The 21,509-nt window shown below is 41.1% G+C and overlaps 1 protein-coding gene across 2 annotated transcripts in view; it reads right to left on the reverse strand.

The window, feature by feature from the left end:
* Positions 1–14,977: 14,977 nt before the first annotated feature.
* Positions 14,978–21,509, reverse strand: part of KLHL29 (kelch like family member 29) — a 625,364-nt gene continuing 618,832 nt past the window's right edge. For both annotated transcript variants that reach the window (XM_075201372.1, XM_075201373.1), the window contains exon 14: positions 14,978–19,757. In XM_075201372.1, the coding sequence (XP_075057473.1) occupies positions 19,574–19,757 (184 nt within the window). In that variant the 3' untranslated portion in view covers positions 14,978–19,573. The remainder of the gene's footprint in view (positions 19,758–21,509) is intronic.

Genomic DNA, 21,509 nt, shown 5'->3' on the forward strand with positions numbered 1-21,509 from the left:
CTGTGAGGTTATCCGTAGGGATTAGGCTACTTTGTTGAGAACCATTGTGTGAGGTTATTATACCCGGGTTTATAGCGGCAGGTGGACCAAGAGTGAATTGGGCAGCACCTCAGTCCCTCTCCAGCCCCCACTCCACCTCCCAGAATTCAAAATCCCTTGTTAACATTTTTTTTCTTTTTTTGCACTACCCCCAAATCCTGCAGTCTGTCGAATCCCACTATTTACTAGAGATGTTCACTGACCCCCGTGTTCTGTGGTTTTGGTTTTGGATCTGGATTAACTGTTTGTTTTGGTTTTGGCAAAACCGCCCTTGTGTGTTTTGATTTTGGTTTTGATTTTGAATCCCAATTTTCTTTCTAAAATCCCTTTCTTTTTTTTGCTAAAATCACATATTTTTGCTTTTTTTCCCCCCCTCTACATTATTATTAACCTCAATAACACTAATTTCAAGTCATTTGCAGTCAGTTTTGACCATCTCACAGGTCACAATATTATTTTCATACACTTTCAAACAAAGACTGCAGCGAGCTGGCTGGATGCTAAGTGACTCAAACTCACAGAAGTAAAGAAAAGTGGTGCAATTAGCAATGGAGCTCTCCGCTTTGTGTTTTACCTGTGTAACATAGTACAATGTGACTGCAGATATACACCAAGCCTGCCAGACCTATTATTTGTATTTCAGCAATGACAATTAGCAATGGAGCTTTCCTCTTTGTGTTTTACTTACATAATACAGTACAATGTGACTGCAGGTTTAGAATACCAAGCCTGCCAGACCTATGATTTGTATTTCAGCAATGACAATGAGCAATGGAGCTCTCCTCTTTGTGTGTTACCTATATAACACAGTACAATGTTACTGCAGATTTAGAAGACCAAGCCTGCCAGACCTATTATTTCTATTTCAGCAATGACAATTAGCTATGGAGCTCTCCTGAATGTCACTGGAGACTTTGAAGAACACTGCTACCCCTTCCCTTTCTTTTCTACCTATGACGCTGCCCAACTGCACTAGAGACTGCCAAGAACTGTGCTACCCCTGCTGTGTCCCTCTTGGAAATTGCGCTGGATCGCAGTGAAGGGCGGTACTTATAGAATCCAAAACTCACAAGATCCGAGATCTTGAATGCAGGGAATTGGCTGCAGACATGAAATGGGTGATAGACTGAGCATGCTCCAGGTTCATAAATTCATAAATGTAGTCGCTCTCCAGACTAAATAAATAGCTGCTACTGTGACTCGTCATGAGACTACCATGCTCCCAAAATCTGCAAGACACGGGTTTAACTCCAGTGAGCCTGTCTGTATTTTACATCTGTATTATTCACTTCTAGCTCCTATAGATATAGACTGGGTTTGCCGGTGCCTACGGTGACTTCCACTATTTAAATCCCACTCTTGACAAAGAAACTGTTTTACCTATGATACCTAAGTTTCCTTATCCCCTTATTCTTTTATTGGCATGTGAAAAACACTAGACTTAGATGTATCAAAATCCTTTTGGTTCTAACATTTTGGTCCTCACCACACACTACGCTTGTCCCAGATTGATTACATTTCTTGATGGTGATCTGATCCCAGTCTTATCATGGGATTTGGTAGCCTTTTGCGATCTGAACAGAACACTGGATGTTGTAAGATCCTCTATTTGGGAGGCTCATAAAGCATATATCTGAAGACATTTAGTTTTATGTGCATTGTGCAAGGAAAAGGAGTCTATGAAGCAACTTAAGGACTTATCAATGCTTTACAAATTGCAGAAACTCAGTTTAAGAGCAATCATTCACAAAGCTTCTTCAGAACCTGTAAAACAGAGGGCTACTAGATCTTTGTTTAGTGACCAAATTACATGTATACATTTTTGGCATCTTGTTATGTGTATACCCTGACAACCACTGAACATGACCGTGGTACCTATAGTGATTACATTGCTTTGTGAGGCAATGTTAAGGACTCTTTTTCCAAGTTGTTACTGCTAGACTCAATGGAGCCTTCCCCAGCAGGGGTCCCCAGAGTACCTGCTGTCTGGGGACCAGTCTCTCTCCATTCCATAAGATACAACTACAATTGGGGCTGAAATGATATTTACCCTCCTCCCAATTCTCAAGAACTCTCTACCATGGGAGTTGTAGCCTGAATAAAGAGTGGGTCCCGGGAGATTTTAAGACTATTAATAGATAAAATATTTAGAGCTCCAAGATACACTATCTTATTTTGGGTGGCAAAATACCGAACATACTCAGACATGATAAATTCAGTGCAGATATTTTAAATGCTTAGCATGGCTCTATTTCCTATGGTCGTAAATAGTCTGACCTTCCACCTCTAGCACAAGTGATTAAACAGATATGGTATGTTGCTTTCTACAAGAACTACTGTGTGCGTATCTGCTCAGTTGCACTAGATAAGGAAAATGTACCACTCATGGGGTGGCTACCTGCTCGCACCATATTCCTACTTCTGATAAGAGACGTCATCGTAGTGACTGTGGAGTTCTTCCTTTGACTAGATGATAATAGGACTGATTATCTGAATGTTGTCCTTTATGATTGTACTGTAGTGCTATTTGTCAAACTCTGGAATTGAATTTACTAGACCTTTTAGTTTTATATTGAGATGGTTGGTGTTTGTTGGTTGGTGTTTGTTTACTGTTTCGTCATTTGGTTTCAATAACAATTTGAAGTGAAAACAAATTGTTACCTGTATTGATCGTTTCCAAAATCCTAACAGCAAAATTGGTGGTCTAACTAAACATGAATTTGGGTAGCTTGGTTGGAGACTGCGGCTGTTTTTCCTGTACAAATGTGTTTGAATACATGTACACAGAGGTGGAGGAGCACACAATATTCAGCAGCTTTGTTGATGATTGAATCTCCAGTCTGAATGTAGCAGCTTTAAGTTCATCGGCATTCATCAAACTTAGGGTCAAGTGGAATACGAGAAATGTAGCAGACACAGTGAAGTTCTCTGAAGCCGTCTGTTTGAATGGGCTGGAAAGAATGGGGAAGTATTGATTCAGAAGAAAGCTTTTGACTTACTTGGTATTAAGTTGATGGAATTCTCATGTTACATGAGGGATAACATTTTAAAGTTAAATCTGACTGCTGTTTGTGCGGCAGATCAAAGCCTTTGTCTATTTTGAGTTGGGCGGATTTGTGTTCTGAACGCACTTGCGTGTGTTTGTATCTCAAGATGCGTCCAACTGGAAATAGTAGTATTTGTGTCAATATATAATAATGTAATGAAGTGCAATATACACAAAAGATAATAGTGTCTTGACAGTTATTATTATTATTATTATTAACCTTCATTTATGAGGTCTGCAGCGCCATACAAATTTCCATATAAAATGTAATTGAATACAAACATCTCCATATCTTGGTGTCAGATACCACAGGACACCTTCAGAGGTCTCGTGGAGTCCATGCCTCGATGGGTCAGAGCTGTTTTTTCCTTCACCAGTTAACAGCACCTACCACCAACAGATTGATGTTTCATGTCAGATAGAGATGAATAAAGAACGGCAACTGGCTTTGTTGTTGCTTCTGGATAATTGCTGTAGAACACCAGAACCACATGGTATCAATGGTTCTTTAAGTTAGGGGTGGACCTTTGTTTAAAAAGAGTCTCCTGGAGTAAAGTTGCATCAGCCTTGTCTATGTATAATGCTTGTAAGACCTGAAATTTATTTTTGTATTGACTATAATCTAAGGAGGTCATGCATCTGGTGGCATTAGTAATTGTAAGAATTAAGTAGGTTGTGGCCTCTGTGACGTTAAGGCTGCATCTGTGAATTAGAAAAACCCAAATAGTCCATGAATTTGTTTAACACTGGGAGAGAGAGAATGGGAGGAGAGAGGGTGGCAAAAGAGTAGAAAGGGTGGGAGAAGGGCAAGGGGCATGGGAGGGAAGGAGGAGGGCAGGGAGAATGGGGGGAGGGAGAAGGACAGGGATTATGGGAGGAAAAGAGAAGGGCAGGGGAAATGGGAGGAAGAGAGAAGGACAGGTAGAACGGGAGGAAGAGAGAAGGGTAGGGTGAATGGGAGGAAAAGAGAAGGGCAGGGAAACTGGGAGGAAGGGAGAAGGGTAGGGAGAATTGGAGGGAGGAAAAAGGGCAGGGAGAATTGGAGGGAGGGAGAAGGGCAGGGAGAATGGGAGGGAGGGAGAAGGACAGGGAGAATGGGAGGGAGGGAGAAGGGTAGGGAGAATGGAAGGGAGGAGGGCAGGGAGAATGGGAGGACAGGGAGAATGGGAGGGAGGGAGAAGGGCAGGGAGAATGGGAGGTAGGGAGGAGGGCAGGGAGAATGGGAGGACAGGGAGAATGGGAGGACAGGGAGAACGGGAGGGAGGGAGAAGGGCAGGGAGAATGGGAGGTAGGGAGGAGGGCAGGGAGAATGGGAGGACAGGGAGAATGGGAGGTAGGGAGGAGGACAGGGAGAATGGGAGGGAGAAATAGGGGGAGGTGAACAGAATCCATATACATAGATAGTAATATTACATGATTTACGCTCCTGGAGAATATGAATGAGTCAACCAGACTCATTTTACATGTTAATACTTTCAGTGGAGTAAAGAGAGAGGGTGGCAGTAAATGCCATGAATTGAAACTACTGCAATACCCCCAGGCATAAATTGTTAACAGTAATGATAAAAGTAAGGTAACAGAAAATGAACAGTGAGTTAGTATAAAGGTGCAGCCCATGACATGAGATAAACAGCTTATGACTAAAGTCATTCATGGCTGACTGTATGTATGTGTGTAAGTCAGACAGGTGGTTGTTTGTGATATCGAGCTACAAGTATCAGGACTCTCACACACTGCAATATATATGTGAAGGAAGGAAAGCAATATTCATGTCATTTTAAGGATTATGCTAATTCTCTGCATATGCTGAATTTGCTTCTTATTGAGTAGTTGTGTCCTGTATGTTACACCTTTGGTGGCTGAATTACCATTCTGTACAAATAGGAGGAGTAGTAGCTAATATCAGATTAGACAGAGGGAGAGAAAGAAGAAGAAGAACCCAGGTTTTAGACTCTCACTCACTCTCAGGAATTTTTTTATTTCAAGAGTGTCCTTTTCTGGCTTTGTTATGTTCTTGGACCATTCTTTAGGCTGTGTGTTGTACCGCTACAGTTGTTTAACCCAGGGTCATATATAGTGACTCAGCTTTAGGATGAGTGCAAGTCAAACCCTCGGATTCAACACTATCTATGGTTGTACTACTGTGATGTCAGCAGTATGCGTAAGTGTAATTGCCAACCTATAGGGTGGTTGTTGTTGTGAGTGTGCCCGATAGTTTGACGTCTAGCGACTAGTATCCAGAATAACACAGACTGAGACCAGAATAATGTCTCCTTACTGGACTCAGATATTTAGTCTGCTGTGAGATAACGCTGGTCCTAAGTGCTGCAGGTGATATCTGAATACACCAGTAGCCGGTGTGATATACTACCGTATTCTGTCTTCTTCAGATGGTAATTCCAATGCTAATTGCTGGACAATAGAATTTTTTAGGTATGCAGAAGGTGGTACGGTACCCGTGTCAATGAGGTTAAAGAGAGAAGAACCTCCAGGATGTGGCAGCTGGAAAATGCGTTACGGGTAGAGCTGGTACCGGAGGTCACATGAGCCAATTGCTTCACCCAGAAAAGAGGTGTACATAGAATATTCTCATGAATAAATTAACAATTTTTCATAGAAGACATGAATTGGAATGGGAATATGATCATGTCCCTCCTCATGGGGAGTATTACTGGAAACTGATTAGAGACAGAACAGCCAACCCTTCCACTTTGACCATAATCAAGGAGAACATCATCCATAATCTAATATAAATGGTACCGTACCCATGACAGACTCCATAAGATGTATGTCTCTTCTGATCCAGCTTGTTGGAAGAATTGTGGCCACTGGGGAAGTTTGTACCCTCTATGGTGGACATGGACAAAAATGTCCCTCTTGAAGTACATCAATTAATTCTCTCTTTGAAATAAACAAAACTTTTTGGACCTTTATCCTCTCTCACCCTCCACAAAAATCTAGATTAATACTACATTAAGTTGATGAATCACATTTTAATAGAAGCAAAATCAATCGACATATTGGAAAAACCATGTTGCACTATATCTACATAACAAACCTCACCTTTTCATATAATTCTGGTCCCCTAGGCTGTCCATACAAATTCCATAATCCCTCCTATATAATACTCACCTTCTACCTGGATCCACTACTACCAATCTTTTTGATCTGACCTAATCCACAATAGCATTAGAAGTGAGTTTTATTAACTCCTTTTAATATAACGCTTGTTCCCCTGTAGACTCCCCCTCCTCTTCCTCCCCTACCCATCCTACTCATTAAATAACATTACTTTACTTTAAGATGTATTCTTATTTTAAATACTGTAATTGTAATTGATTTTTAATATATGCATTGTAATATTAGAAAAACAGAATATAGTTATTTACCTTTAACTGTAATGTTATTCTTATACTTCATGTCTGTTAAGAAAGATAAAGTAAAAAAAAACCCAAAAGAACAAAAAAAAGAGTTGTAAATTCAGAAATGCAGAGGGCTAAAAACAGAGGCGTGTGTGACCCTACCAGGTAGTGGGAGTGAAGGGGAGGATGTGCCAGTGGTAGAGATACTGAAGGAGTGGATGAATAGATAGGAGGTGAGTTAAAAGAGATGAGTTACAAAGGCCAATAGAGTGAATAGTGTGAAACAGACAGACGTCCAGGAGGATGAGGATGAAGAAGTGACACTTAGGGGTATATTTACTAAGCTGCGGGTTTGAAAAAGTGGGGATGTTGCCTATAGCAACCAATCAGATTCTAGCTTTCATTTATTTAGTACTTTCTACAAAATGACAGCTAGAATCTGATTGGTTGCTATAGGCAACATCCCCACTTTTTCAAACCCGCAGCTTAGTAAATCTAGCCCTTAGACTTTGATCAATTTTGTGAGGGACATCAGTGGAATGTTGGGGCTGGAAGCCCAGTTGCAGAGATTAGAGAACGGAGTGAGAGGAGAGAACGTGAGTTAGACCATTGAATATAAGCTACTCAAGTTGCCTGGAGGAAAAGGAGAGGAGCGAAATAGCGCAGAAGTTGGAGAGAGGATCTGGGACAAGAAATGGTTTCTTTAGGAAAGATGAGATGAGCAAGTGCTTAAAAGGATGAAAATTGACAGTGGCGAGAGACAGGTTAAAGTGGTAAGCTAGAGGCGGGCATGCAGTGGGTGAAAGGGAGTGGATTAGTTAAGAGGGCAAAGGGCTTAGAGGGCGGATTGTGAGGCAAAATCTGAGATGAATTCAGAGACTTTATCCTAGGTTATGGGGGAGAATTTAGTGGATTGGGGCGTAGAGGAGAAGGTGGGTGAGGCTGTCATGAAGAAAATATCCTGTCTAGTGGTGTCAAATTGTCTATGAAGTAAGCGGCAAAATCATGGGCTGTGGAAGATGAAGGTGGGAAGAGAAGTAAGTTGAAGGTGACAAAGAGGCATCTGTTTGCTGGGCAAGTGACAGGGCAGTGTTGTAAGAGGAAAGGATAAGTTCATAGTCAGAGGCTGAAGGCAGCGCGTTGTTGTAGAAAGAGGCAGCCAGCTCATGGCAGAACAGGGCAGTTATAGGAGAGAGGAGTGATTTTAGTGAAGAACAGAAGTAGATTAGGTTGAGAGCATTTAGTGAACTTTGGTGCAAGGAGGGTGCGTGAGGTAAGGTGAAGCTGAAGGAAAGGAGGATCTGGTGAAAGAACTGTCAGACCAAGTTGGGGAAGCTAGATATGGAGAAGAAGCAGGAGAAAATGAAGTAAAGGGAATGTCAATCACAATGTATGACAGATAAGGACCATTTGTAAAGACCAAAGGAGGAAGTAAGCAGAAAAAGTGTTGTGGTGGCAGGGACAGCGTGATAGTTGGCACGTTATATAAGGGGAAATAAGTAGCCAGGCAGTACAGTTTTTTAAGGGTTTTAGAGACTGGACATAGGGTTTAATAAATAAATAGCAACACAAAGGTGGAGCTGAGAGATGAGATGGATGGTATGAACTTCAAACTCTGCTACTTTGTCTGTCTCTGGGTCTGGCTGTCTCAAGGAGGTTGAAGAATAAGATTTTCGACATCTCTGAGAGTAGAATCCTGTAGGACACCACTGGACAAATACAGTTATACATAAATCAGACATTTTATCAATACTTTAACAAACCTCGTTAGACGATTGGGAGTATTTAATGTATTTTGAAGAATTATGTTCATGATTGTCTATTATTACTTTATAATATGGTCTTAGACATGGAGTCAGAGGGTTTCCAAAATATCTGCTGTAATTGGAGAGGGAATAGTATAGGCAGTCAAATGACCAGATTACCATATGACTTTTATAAGTACAGAAATACAGGAAAGCAACAATATATTAATATCCAGGGGCACACGTTCCAGACATCCAAAAAGATGTACCGGACAGGACACGCTTTTTGTTGGAGGAATAGTGGATGGCAGGACACACCTATGATGGGCATTGCCCTGGGATCAAGCACTATGTGAAAGAGGTACTGTCACGGGCACTAGGAGTCTTTGCCCAGGATATCACCAGATGATGTTCTTACCAGAGTAATATAGCTGGTACTATGGTCCTCTGGTAGCAGGGTGACAACGGAACAGGAGAATCAGCAGATGGTGAGAGAATGCTCAAGGAAAGTCTATGACTAGCAGCAACTGGTAATGACTTAGATGTATGTACACGAGGAACCAGATGGACAAGTAAACGTGAGGAGAGTCAGTGGTCTGCGTACAGCAAGTTGTACCACTGCTATAGTGAGGAGGAATGTCCAGGAGTAGAGAGGAGGTAGTGAAAGTCAGTGGTCTGCGTATAGCAAGTTGTACCACTGTCTATAGTGAAGGAATGGGTTCCAGGTGCAAGTAGGTAACGGGGAAGTCAGTGGTCTGCGTACAGCAAGTTGTACCACTGCTTATGTGAGAGGATACTTGAAACTGGTGCCAATGGGAAACAGGAGTCAGTGGTCTGCGTTCAGCAAGTTGTACCACTGCTATATATATGTGAGGAGGGGCACGAGGAGATGAATGGAATACAGAGGATACACGGGCGGCACACGGAACTTGATCCCACAATGATAACCACAATACAATAATAACTGACAAGCGCTGCTTGAAGTATACAAAGTCACTATAGAGATCCAGGTAATAGGAAACAAAGTCAATAGTAACAATAGCTTCAGTAGATGGAAGACTCCGGGGATGAACACAACACAGTCCAGACGGATATGCAATACAATAGCAAAGTCAATGGAAAGTATGCATACCGCGGTTCAGGAGAGCAGGCTGTCAAGGAGAAGTGCAGGGATACCTGAACGGCTGAACGCCGGCAGGAGGAGAGACCACTGGAGGATGGAAGCGGTAATCAGGTTGGTGCAGCGCACAAAAAGGTAATCGGTAATCAAAGGAGCAATACTCAGGAAGCAGTAGTAAGTAAAACTGGAAACATGATGAACACGGGAGAGTTGAGACTGACTGGTATACGGCAGTAGTAGCGGAGGCAGCGGAGGGGAGACACGCTGAACACATTAGAGTAGAGACGGTCTGGAATCCGGCAGCAGTAACAGATAGGAATCAGTGGAGAGCTGACACGATGAACACAGGAGAGTTGAGACGGTCTGGAACCCGGCAGTAGTAACGGAGGCAGCGGAGAGCAGACACGCTGAACACAGGAGAGTAGAGACTATCTGGAATCCAGCAGCAGTAGCAGATAGGAATCAGCTGAGTGCAGACACGATGAACACAGGAGAGTTGAGACGGTCTGAGATCCGACAGCAGTAGCAGATAGGAATCAGCTGAGTGCAGACACGATGAACACAGGAGAGTTGAAGTGGTCTGGAAACCACAATCGTAGTAGACAGGAATCAGCTGGAGCTGAATACACGAGGAAACACAGGAACACCTTCAGAAGCTCATGGGGAATGAGACTCCAAGATCAGGCAACTAGGTAATGATCACAGGTGGTTTAAATAGGGAGGGTTGCCTGATCATCCAATTAATTAAAAGCAACAGGTACTGAAGGTTTCATAAGGGCTGCACATGCGCAGACCCTCAGGATGGCGGACGGCCACGGTTCCTGAACACAGGAGAAATGGCACTCACAGTCCGGTGAGTGACAGGTACTTTGGGATATAAGTCATTACTTTGCAAGATATTCCACCTGAACACTGTAGAGAAGCTTCTATCAGCCAACATAAAAAGAAAACTTACCCCACTTCTCAGTGCATAATAATAATACACTATATGAACAAACGTATTTGGCCACACCTGTCAATTATTGAATTGAGGTCTTTTAATCAGACCCATTGCCGGAGGTGTATACAATCAAGTACCTGGCCATTCAGTCTCCATTTGTAAACATTTTTGATACAAAATGGGTTGTTCTGAAGAGCTCAGTGACTTCAAGCGTGGTACTGTGCTAGGATGCCACCTTTGCAATAAGATGGTTTGTGCTGTATATTCCACAGTCAACTGCAAGTAATGTTATTAGAAAGTGGAAGCATTTAGGAACAACAGCAATTCGTAAAATCACAGAGCGGAATCAACGACTGCTAAGGCGCATGGTGCGTAAAAGTCACCAATGATCTGCTGATTCCATAGCTGAAGAGTTCCGAATTTCCACTAATATTAATGTAAGCACAAAAACTGTCTGGCAGGAGCTTAATGGAAAGGGTTTTCATAGCTGAGCAGCTGCATGCAAGCCTCACATCACCAAGACCAATGCCAAGCATCGGATGGAGTGGTGTAAAGCACACAGACACTGGACTGTGGAGCAGTGGGAACATGTTCTATGGAGTGACGAATCACGCTTCTGGATTTGGCAGTCACATGGGCGAGGCTGGGTTTGGCGGATGCCGGGTGAACATTACCTGTCTGATTGCATTATGCCAACTCTGAAGTTTTGTTGGAGAAGGGATAATGGTATGGGGCTGTTTTTCAGGGTTTGGTCTAGGCCCCTCCTCTCCAGTGAAGGGCGATCTTAATACTTCAGCATACCAAGTTATTTTGGACACTGCGATGCTTCCAACTTTGTGGCAAAAGTTTGGGGAAGGCCCTTTTCTATTCTAACATGACTGTGCCCCAGTGCACAAACAAAGGATTACAAAGACACGGTTTGATAAGTTCAGTGTGGAAGAACTTGACTGGCCTGCACAGAGCCCTGACCTCAACCCCATCGAACACCTTTGGGATGAACTGGGACAGAGATTGTGAGCCAGGACTTCTCGTCCAACATCAGTGCCTGACCTCATAAATGCTCTACAGAATGAATGGGCACAAATTCCCACAGAAACACTGAGTGGAAGCTGTTATCGCTGCAAGAGGGGAACCAACTCCATAATAAAGTACATTTATTTGAATACAATGTCATTACAGTCCCTGTTGGTGTAATGGTCAAGTGTCTGAATACTTTTGTCCATATAGTGTATGTAATAATAAAACTTTGAAAACAGCAAAACCCCTTTTATTAAAGAAAGCTTCAAAAGTGTTATTTAATGGAAGCTGATGACCACACACATTTCGAGTGGCACCTATAAGAAAAGCTTTGGGCTAGTTTAATTTTATTTTTTTGTCCATTTGTATTTGTATATACTTTCTGCTCTTATTTTATTTTTGTTTTGTGAGTTGAACTACAGCTATATTATCTAGCATCGTATCGGAGTCAGACTACCCTTTTCTCCCATGACAGACTTCCTTGGCTGCATATTGAAACACACTTCCTCAACTTTCTTGCTTCCCTGTGGAGGTTATCTAAAATCAGGGGCCCCCTCCCCCCAATCGACTTTTCTCCTTTCCCTTAAGTTTTCTCTCAACATCTGGGACACCTGTAAGACCACATTCAAGCTGTCCTCTGAGTCCTCAAATATCAACCTGATCTGGGACAACCCAAATTTCCACCCAGGACTCTCAGGCCCCCAGTTTAAATTTTAGATGCTGGCAGGTATTAAAGTTGTCTATGACCTGGCTGCTCAGAGACATTGGGTATCTATGCAAGATATTCAGCAGCAGTTCCCTGCTTTTACGCCTGTTTTTTGAATTTATTCAGAATAGACATTTCCTTATGTCTCTTCCCCATCAGATGTCCTACGGGACCCAGCTCCATTCGAGGATATCTGTCTTAAGTCTCCACTGAGGAAGGGAATGATCTCATCCCTGTATATTTTTCTAATTGATGTCACCCTTGACTCTTAGGGGCGTATTAAATTGTTTGCCGTGACCGCCGAAAAAACGAGCGCTCGAAAACTATTACCGTTTATACGGTAATATTGCGCGTAATTACCGTTCATACGGTAATTTACTCGCTCAATTTCAGGGAGCTGCGAGCTGAAATTGAGCGAGTAATTACCGTATAAACGGTAATAGTTTTAACGCGCTCGTTTTTCGGCGGTCACGGCAAACAATTGAATACGCCCCTTAGAGCCATTATGAAATGGAATGGGAGAGAGACCTTGGGTCCCACCTGACGAATCATGTTGGGAGAAGGCCAGACCTTTTCCACAAGCTCCATTTCCACCTGCATCAAATGAACCGCATATATAATCTACTGCAGGTTGTATTACACCCCTGATGTTTTCTAAAATGTTTCCAACAGCTATTCCAAATTGTTGGCGTGAATGTGGCCCACAGGGGGACTATGTAATATATTTGGTGGACTTGCCCATGAATAGTCCCTTTATAGGACAGTGTCTACTACATCATTAATTCAATGCTAGAGCAGCAGATACCAAAAGACACTTGACATTTTCTACTCTCTGGACCTCCCCAGGATGTTAATGTAGACAGTCAAAAACTAGTTTCCCATTTATTGGCAGAAGCTACAGTGCTAATAGCTAAAAATTGGAAGCAACCAGATCCCCCTTCATATTGGCCTTTAAGAACTATGTCTGGCATAGTGATAGCATGGAGGAAATAACATTCTTTCTACACAATAAACCACATAAATTTCTAGGACGGTCTCTATCCCTTGAGCTATAAAAAGAAGCTCCTTCATCGTAAGCACAGAATCCTCCTCACTTCCTTGCGGTTCCCTGCCGGGTATGACCCCCTGTTATGACGAGTAAGCAGTGTTTTCTTTTTTTCTCATTAACTTTTTTATTCTTTTTGACTTCTGAAAACGTTAGGTCTGCAAGTTAACTGTAAATATGTTTAACAAACACTTAATTTGTACCCTGCACCTTCCCACTTTACTCTCCTTACTTACTTTTTTATAAATATCATTTAAAAATAGCTTGAAGGTAAAAAATTCCATGTAATAAAAACAAACAAATAAGGATTGGATTCCTTTTCCAGATCATAGGGGGAGTGTCCAGCAACTAGCTTCAGAGGTAAGGACAGCATATCCTCAGAAGATATGGACATGTTCTCCATGGGATGTGTAACCAGGAAAAGTAACCGTACAAAGGATCCTGCACAACTCAATTTGATGTGAATTCGGACACAGTAGGGTCCTGCCCGATCCTAGACATATAGTTTTTCCTACACATATAGTTTTCTCTTCCTACTTATAGTTTTCTCTTCCTACTAGTGTGTATCCTAGTGTTATTTGCTAGAGCCTGAGCAAACTACAGAGATGACCTGTATGACCTTGTGAAGGGTCTCACAGTAACAGCAGCTACTTTCCATTAGGAAATGCTGGTCAAGTTATCAATATTCATCAAGAGGTATAGTATCTGCCCAGGTTGTAAGAGGACACCTTGTCAGTTTATCCCTTACCCAATAACAGCTCTTAACATGGGGTTGGGGAAAGGACAAGACTAGTCAGTTCTTACTGGCCAATGCACCCAATAAACAAATGAGGATCAGGTTCCAGTTCCGGAATGTAGGCGGAAGCCTCAGCAACTAGCTCCACAGTTGAAGACTCCATCTCCTGAGAAGATGTGGCCGATCTCTCCATGGTCTCTAAATGTGTAAGCAGCAGAAATAACTGCACATATCTTAAACAGCCCACTTTGCTGTGATGAGTAGACAACCTAAGCTGGAAGAGGCATTCAGTCTAAGCATTGTACCTAATTCAAAGTGTCAAAGGTTCTTCAGTCCACAGGACAGCTCACACCAACAGGTAATGTGCATTATGCCTTAGACAAATTAGCTAATGGCACAAGACAGAAAGTGAGGGGCAGGGTTTCATGTTCACTTTCTGTAGAACATGTGTTTGCCTGACAATTATATCTTCGCCCGTAAAATAGATACATTACAGTGGCCAGTTACAGGAGGGCATAGTTCAATAGTGGACAAAACATTTATACAATAGATTCTCATGTCCGCTATATGGGACACTTACTCTTCAGTTACAGAGCATGTTGTAACTTACACCAAAAAGGCATTGAATTATCATGGTAAATGACCATCATCAGCTATTTATATAGCGCCACTAATTCTGCAGCGCTGAACAGAGAACTCACATCAGTTCCTGCCCCATTGGAGCTTACAGTCTAAATCCCATAACATAAACACATGCACCAAGAGACAAGGGTCAATTTGAAAGCAACCAATTAACCTACTAGTATGTTTTTGGAGTGTGGGAAACCCACGCAAACACAGGGAGGACATACAAACTGCACACAGATAAGATCGGGAATTGAACTCATGACGACAGTGCTGTGAGGCAGAAGTGCTAACCACTAAGCCACAGTGCTACTACCATGGAATTCTGTGGTAATATGGTCATAATACAGGCTTGATGTAAATGAACACTACAATTCAATTAGAGTCCGACTGTTTGCTATGGGATACAACACCTATTTATCATAACTACCCGTGCACCACTTTTAATACAGTATGTCCATACAATATATTTTGGATATTGTAATTACACAGTACAAACACATCTTCCATACCTGCAAAAACACATACACACAACCGGACCACACAGACCAACCCCCCATTTTCGAATGAGCAATAAATGAAAAAATGAAACCTCAGTCTAGATCTATAAATATATTTATTATAATATAACAAGATCTTAACCAGTAACATAAACTATGTACAGTACCATTACAGATAACCCTGTTTTTTTTTTTATATATATATATATTATTCACAGAAATAGATTTGCTTCAGTGTGAATAAAAGTGTGATGCTGACTGGAATTGTGTGCGCGAGTCCATTCGTGTACTAGCACCTCCTTTGGAGGTAAGAGGCACGCCAACTGGAGAAATTGCACCAGGCAGATTGCAGATCATGCTCCCGGCTGTAAAACTCACCCTTGGTCGGACACAGAAGGTACGTAATAAGATTGTGCTTTTGTTTTTTTTCCGTTGAAAGAATAAATATTACAAGAAAAATGCATAATGATTAAAGTCCATCACGTTCGGAGCAACAGATATCAGTTTGAGGGTGTAATCTTACTGAGAACCCGTCAACTAAACACAGTGGAGGCGTCATTCTGTGAGCCCAACCTACATGCATGAGGATACCGCCTGTCCCTTAGTGACATCACTCAGACATCCGTCCTGAATGAGGCTGGACAGTCCCAATTTAAAGGCCCTCTCTCACCATCCCGATAAGGACAGCTTTGTTCCATGGGTGGGATATTTGGGAGCTATTGTAAAGGTGTAGGGCCGGAAAGTATTGGGCAGCCTAGCACTTCCAAAGTGCCAGGCACACCCCCACACGCCCATCGGGACGTGGCCACACATCCTATCCTGTTACCGAATTGTCCAACGTCGGGAGGCCTAATATCATGTGGCTGTGTTGTCTTGTGTGTTGCTAGGCAGCAGTCTTATGAATAAAGTTGATCCCCCAAGATGGCTGCCTCCGCAGTGCATAGCAACAGATGCACAGTAATAATTACCTGAAGACACAACTTTGTAGGGAAGAGACTCATGTTGACGTCACTGGAGACTAATAATATTCAGGCCCGGACTGGCAATCTGGCGACATTGATTAAAGTCTAGCCTCAGTCAGCCTCCCACTTCTATTTTTAACAAACGCATTTAAATGTGGGCTGCTGGACTTTGTATGCCTGGGTCAGGGGCTGGCTGGGGGGGCTGGAGACTGTGCTCAGCAGCCTATTAGAAACATTTTAAAGGAAAAAACAATGAAGGTGCCCCAGCCCAAGGTAGCCCATTATGCCACTGGCCCGGTTGGCAGATACCCCCAACCCATAGCCAGGGCTGTTTCTTTTTTGACCCTGTTCAACTAGGGTTGTATTTCCAAACATTAGCTTAATCCACAAAATGGCTGCCTCCACTGTGTTCAGGTGACAGGCCTACTCTAATTGATGACAAAAACCTTAACCAAGAAATCAAGAAGTCAATGATTATTACTTATCTGCACCCAGTGGTTTAACTTGGAAAATTACCAAAAAAAAAAAAATCTTTTTTTTTTTTTTTTTTTTGTGAAATGCACAATTGTTTTTATTTTTACTTAACAATACGTTTATATATTTGGGGTTATAATAATGAGATTTTTTACATGGGAAAATCTTTTGCTAAAGTACAAATATGTTTCAATGTTTCTAGTAAATAAAAATTGTGTTATTGCAAGTACGGTGGTATTTCCCTGCATGGAAACCATTAAGGAACAGCCTCTAAAACATATTAAACAAGCATTATGTAACAGAGTGAATTATACATTTCCAAAATGAAAATTTGCATCTTGTGGCACAATATATATAGCAGATTTGTGTTTTTTGTTATTACCGGTATTTTTACTTTATGATGAATTAAGGGATTCCTCTATAGCACAAACCAAGGCAATATTATTATACAAATTTCAAAATCATAAATCCAACATACTTGTAGAACAGAAAATAGTAATTAATTTTACAAGAACAAAAAAATAAATCTTAAGATGCAACATTATTGAGGGGATACTAGATTCTTAATTGCAAACTAATGATTGACATGAATTAATAAAAGAAAATTTCCACCAACTAAGAAAAATATCTTAAGATATTACATGATAATTATGTATTACCAACCTTCATTTCAATTTCTCAATGCCTGGGGACAATATGCAGGGTGATTATAAGCAATTAAACATATATGAGGGTTTTTATAAAGCATCACCAAGATAGATTGAAAAAAAACAAAAACATATTAAGTCACCAAAGAATGTTGCCATACCTTTTGAATGGACAAATAATTAATTTGCTGAACACATTAACATTTTGGGGAAAAAATTTCTGATATAACTAAAACAAAATTCATACTTCCCAACATTCCAGAAATTGTAAGAAAATAGGCCACGCCCTGATCCATACAGCCACACCCCTTCTAGCTATGGCTATAGGAGGTTGGGCATACCGGACCAACATTTCGACATGCAAAATTGGGGCAAAATTAGTCCCACCCTGATACACAAAAACTCTGCACACAAACTTGTGTGTAAAACTCCGCCCACTTTCACGTAAGCCCGGCCCCTCTCGAGGGCCGCCAATCAGGGCAGTTGGGATGCCTGACCCAGGAAAATTGTGAATGCTATTTGGAAATAGAATTTGTACACCAAAACTTTTTTAGGCAAAGTATTATATTGCTGCCCATAAATGCAGGCCTAACTCTGTGGAATTGAAAATAAACAAACCCCGCCACTTTAGGTCTTACTAAATGTTCTACATAGGCATTGTTGTGTAAAAAGGAATGCAATCCGATTGTCCGTTCATTTTATGGCAAGTGGTTCAATTCAACACCAGCACAAGGTCTGAGGACCAATCATTTCAGACAAAAAAAAATAAAATCAAACATTGCTGAAAACTGGTTGTTAATATTTGTAGTTGTTGCTGAGCACACCTTCACTAGCCTGTTAAATCCTTCGAAAAACTCACTTTGATGCGAAACATATTTTAATTATAAATATATTATATATGTAATTTTTTATTTTATTTTATTATAATTTACTAGTACAGTAGAAGAAAATGTAATTGTATTTAGACCTGCGGGAAGACTAATATATTACTGTAAATTCTGAGGTCTAACTGTTTATTTTATCTTTAATTCTTCAATCACGGGTTCTGTTTAAAAAAAAAACAAATACAGTTTGTCAAAACAATTTACCATAAAACAAATGGAAGCTAAGTGTCTGGAAAACAGCCTGGCCGATACTGGTGATAGTTATCATTTATATGGCTTGTAATTATATCTTTATAAAATGGACAGGTCGTCGCCAAAGCTTGAGAGAGATAAAGTGTAGCCGTGCATGACGCATGATGGAGGCGGCCATTTTGTGAGATGAGCCAATATTCCTGAGAATGCGGTCTATCTAATCACCGGGAACCATGGCGCCTAAGGGAGGTCACTAGTTTATAGTGAATGAATAACTTTTCCAGAAATATTGCCAGGAAGTGCCTCAGTGATGGTACCTCAGTGATGACGGTTTCTAGTGCACTACAAATATTGTTTCACATTGCAAAATGGCCGCCTTCCTTGTCAGTAGTGCAGTATTCCCAAGTAGGCACTTGGGAAACATAACCAAACAGGATCTGATGTAGTGATTGTGAAGCGAAGTGCAGCGGGGGGACTGGGCCGTGATGAAGCGAATCGTGTCGCCAACCCCCCACCCCAGACATGGCCCCGGGACCTCCTCTCATGGAAGCCTATATTAAATAAGGTCAATTAGGTGGGTTCATGTTAAGTGTAGGTTTCTCTTCTACATGCAAATCATTTCTTCTTCTCATAATGGCTTTCCAATGACTGAGTTGGTTAAATACATAGTACAGACAACTACTTTCACACCAGGTGTTGTTAAACTACAACTCCCAGAGTGCTTTGCGAGTTTCTTTCTGTGCATGATTGGGTGTGAGCCATGTTCTGGCTGCCAGAGCATTCTGGGAGTCTGGTGCACAATCAGTATACCTAGCCTACTTTGTAAACATAACTATATATGAGGCTAACATCACCTGCCATGGGTTTCTAATACGCTCCTTATGTTTTGACAAACTGTTGGTTTTTTTTGCAGTGCGGCTAACGCTACATCCTCCGTTCTGAAAGAAGAAGCAAAATCCGTCCTAAAAGAACGCCCTCTTTCAAAACTCCCCAGAGTGAGATGCTGATCAGGGCTCTACCGAACAGTCTTCTAAAAAAATCCCAGTCTCAAATCTCTAACTAAAATACAGATTATCCCCCCCCCCACCCTTCCCCGATTCTATTTCACTGAACCCATGTAAAAATATGGGAATCTATTGCACCTAGAGCGACAACAAGTGCCACTGCGCCACCTAGTGGACACGTTTGCCTCGTTAACTTACATATTGTACATATTTCGGAGCCCATTGCTCCAGCATCACCCAAAGGTGAGGATGAACTTCTACATTCAATGTAGAGTTATTTGAAAACCTGCAGAGAAAAGCAAAAAAAATAAAACAAAATAAAATGTTCTCCGTGTTTTATTTCCTTTCTTCTCGTAATGGTTAAAAAAAAACAACCCAAAAAAAAACGGCTGCAGAATCAGAGACATGAATGACTGAGCGCTTCACGTCCGGCACGCCCGCCACTGCGAGGGTTCAAACAAATTAAAAGACAAATTAAATGAAATAAACATCTCCAGGTGAGGACAGTTTTTCTTGTTCTTCTTATTTTGTCAAGCACTTTGAATGTATTTCTTTATCACTACACATCCGTGGCGGAAGAGAGGGCAAGGCATGTTGGGTAATAATGTCCAAGTGTTTGATTTGGGGTCGTAAAATTCCATGTTTCCCAGTGCGGGGCCCTCGCTGCTCACGATCCCACCGGTCGCGTATATCTTTCCATCCACGACCACGGCGCTGTAGAGAGGGACAGAGATGAGGTTAAAGTGTGACGCCTTGTGTGTTATATGTGTACAGGGCCTTGTGCGCTCTCAGCTTTACTGAACAAATGTCAAATAACCAGTGGATCAATATACCTAAAAACAGGTTGTCTAATAAAAGAGTTCCATTAGTGACATTAATGAAGAACATGCAAAACCGACCATGGAACAAGTTTTTAATCAGATGCAAAACAGGATTTCTGACTGTAAGGAGCCACGAGGTTCCGTAGTAAGAGGTTTGTACCACTCTCAGCAGTCCCTACAGTATACTGAGAGAGCCTCTCACCTCGGCCCAGGGCCCTGTCATAGAGAATGGTGCTGCCAGACAGGATAGATAATAAGCACCAGAGATGACCTGGGGGCCCGGTTATGCTCTATTGCATTATTTCACTCTCTCTGCCCCTTTCCCTCACCATGATCTGTTCTCAGTGGAGCAATTATATACCCCCTCAATGATTCAGTGCCCAGTGCCAATGCACTGCCCAATGTCCGTTACCCATCCTGTGTATTTACCCTGCTGTACATGGACACAGGTCTGTGTCACACAGCAGATGATACAGAAGGTTACCCGGTGGAAGATATAAAACATTACCTTACTGGGCCTAGTGAAGAAGGGATTACTGCCTATGTGATGACGAGAGATAGAGAGATAGAGAGATAGATATGAGAGAGATAGATAGAAAGCTAAATATGAGAGAGATAGATATGAAAGCGATAGATTGATATGAGATAGATAGATAGAAATGAGATGGATAGATAGATAGATACGAGATAGATAGAAACGAGATAGATAGATACGAGATGGAAAGATAGGAATATATCAGAAGGATCGATACAAGATAGATATGAGAGAGATGATAGATAGATAGATAGATATGAGATAAATAGATAGATATGAGATAAATAGATAGATACGAGATAGATAGAAAGATATGAGATAGATAGATAGATATGAGATAGATAGATAGATATGAGATAAATAGATAGATATGAGGTAAATAGATAGATACGAGATAGATAGAAAGATATGAGATAGATAGATAGATATTAGATAGATATGAGATAGATAGATATTAGATAGATACGAGATAGATAGAAAGATATGAGATAGATAGATAGATATTAGATAGATATGAGATAGATAGATATTAGATAGATATGAGATAGATAGAAAGATATGAGATAGATAGATAGATAGGTAGATATGTTAGATTGATAGATATTAGATAGATAGCTATATATGAGAGAGATCAATAGATATGAGATAGATATGAGATTGATAGACATGAGATAGATAGATAATAGATAGATAGATAGATAGATAGATAGATAGATAGATATGAGATAGATAGATAATAGATAGATAGATAGATAGATAATAGATAGATAGATAGATAGATAGATAGATAGATAGATAGATAGATAGATAGATAGATACAAGATACATAAATATTAGATAGATAGTTAGATATTAGATTGATAGTTATGAGATATATTAATATATATTAGAAAGATAGATAGATAGAAATTAGATTTATAGATAGATAGATAAATCGATAGATAGATGAACTCTGACCTATACCGGGCTGTGTTACATTAGCCTTAGCTGATGTGTTTCCAGAAGTGGAGTAATCTAGTCAGTACTGGGCTGCTGGGACACCAATAGTTTCTAATGAGTGTTTCTAATTCATCAATCTGGCTGTCAGCGCAGTGCCTGCTGGGAAGTTGT

Source organism: Mixophyes fleayi, chromosome 3, assembly GCF_038048845.1.
Source record: "Mixophyes fleayi isolate aMixFle1 chromosome 3, aMixFle1.hap1, whole genome shotgun sequence".
NCBI classification, from domain to species: domain Eukaryota; kingdom Metazoa; phylum Chordata; class Amphibia; order Anura; family Limnodynastidae; genus Mixophyes; species Mixophyes fleayi.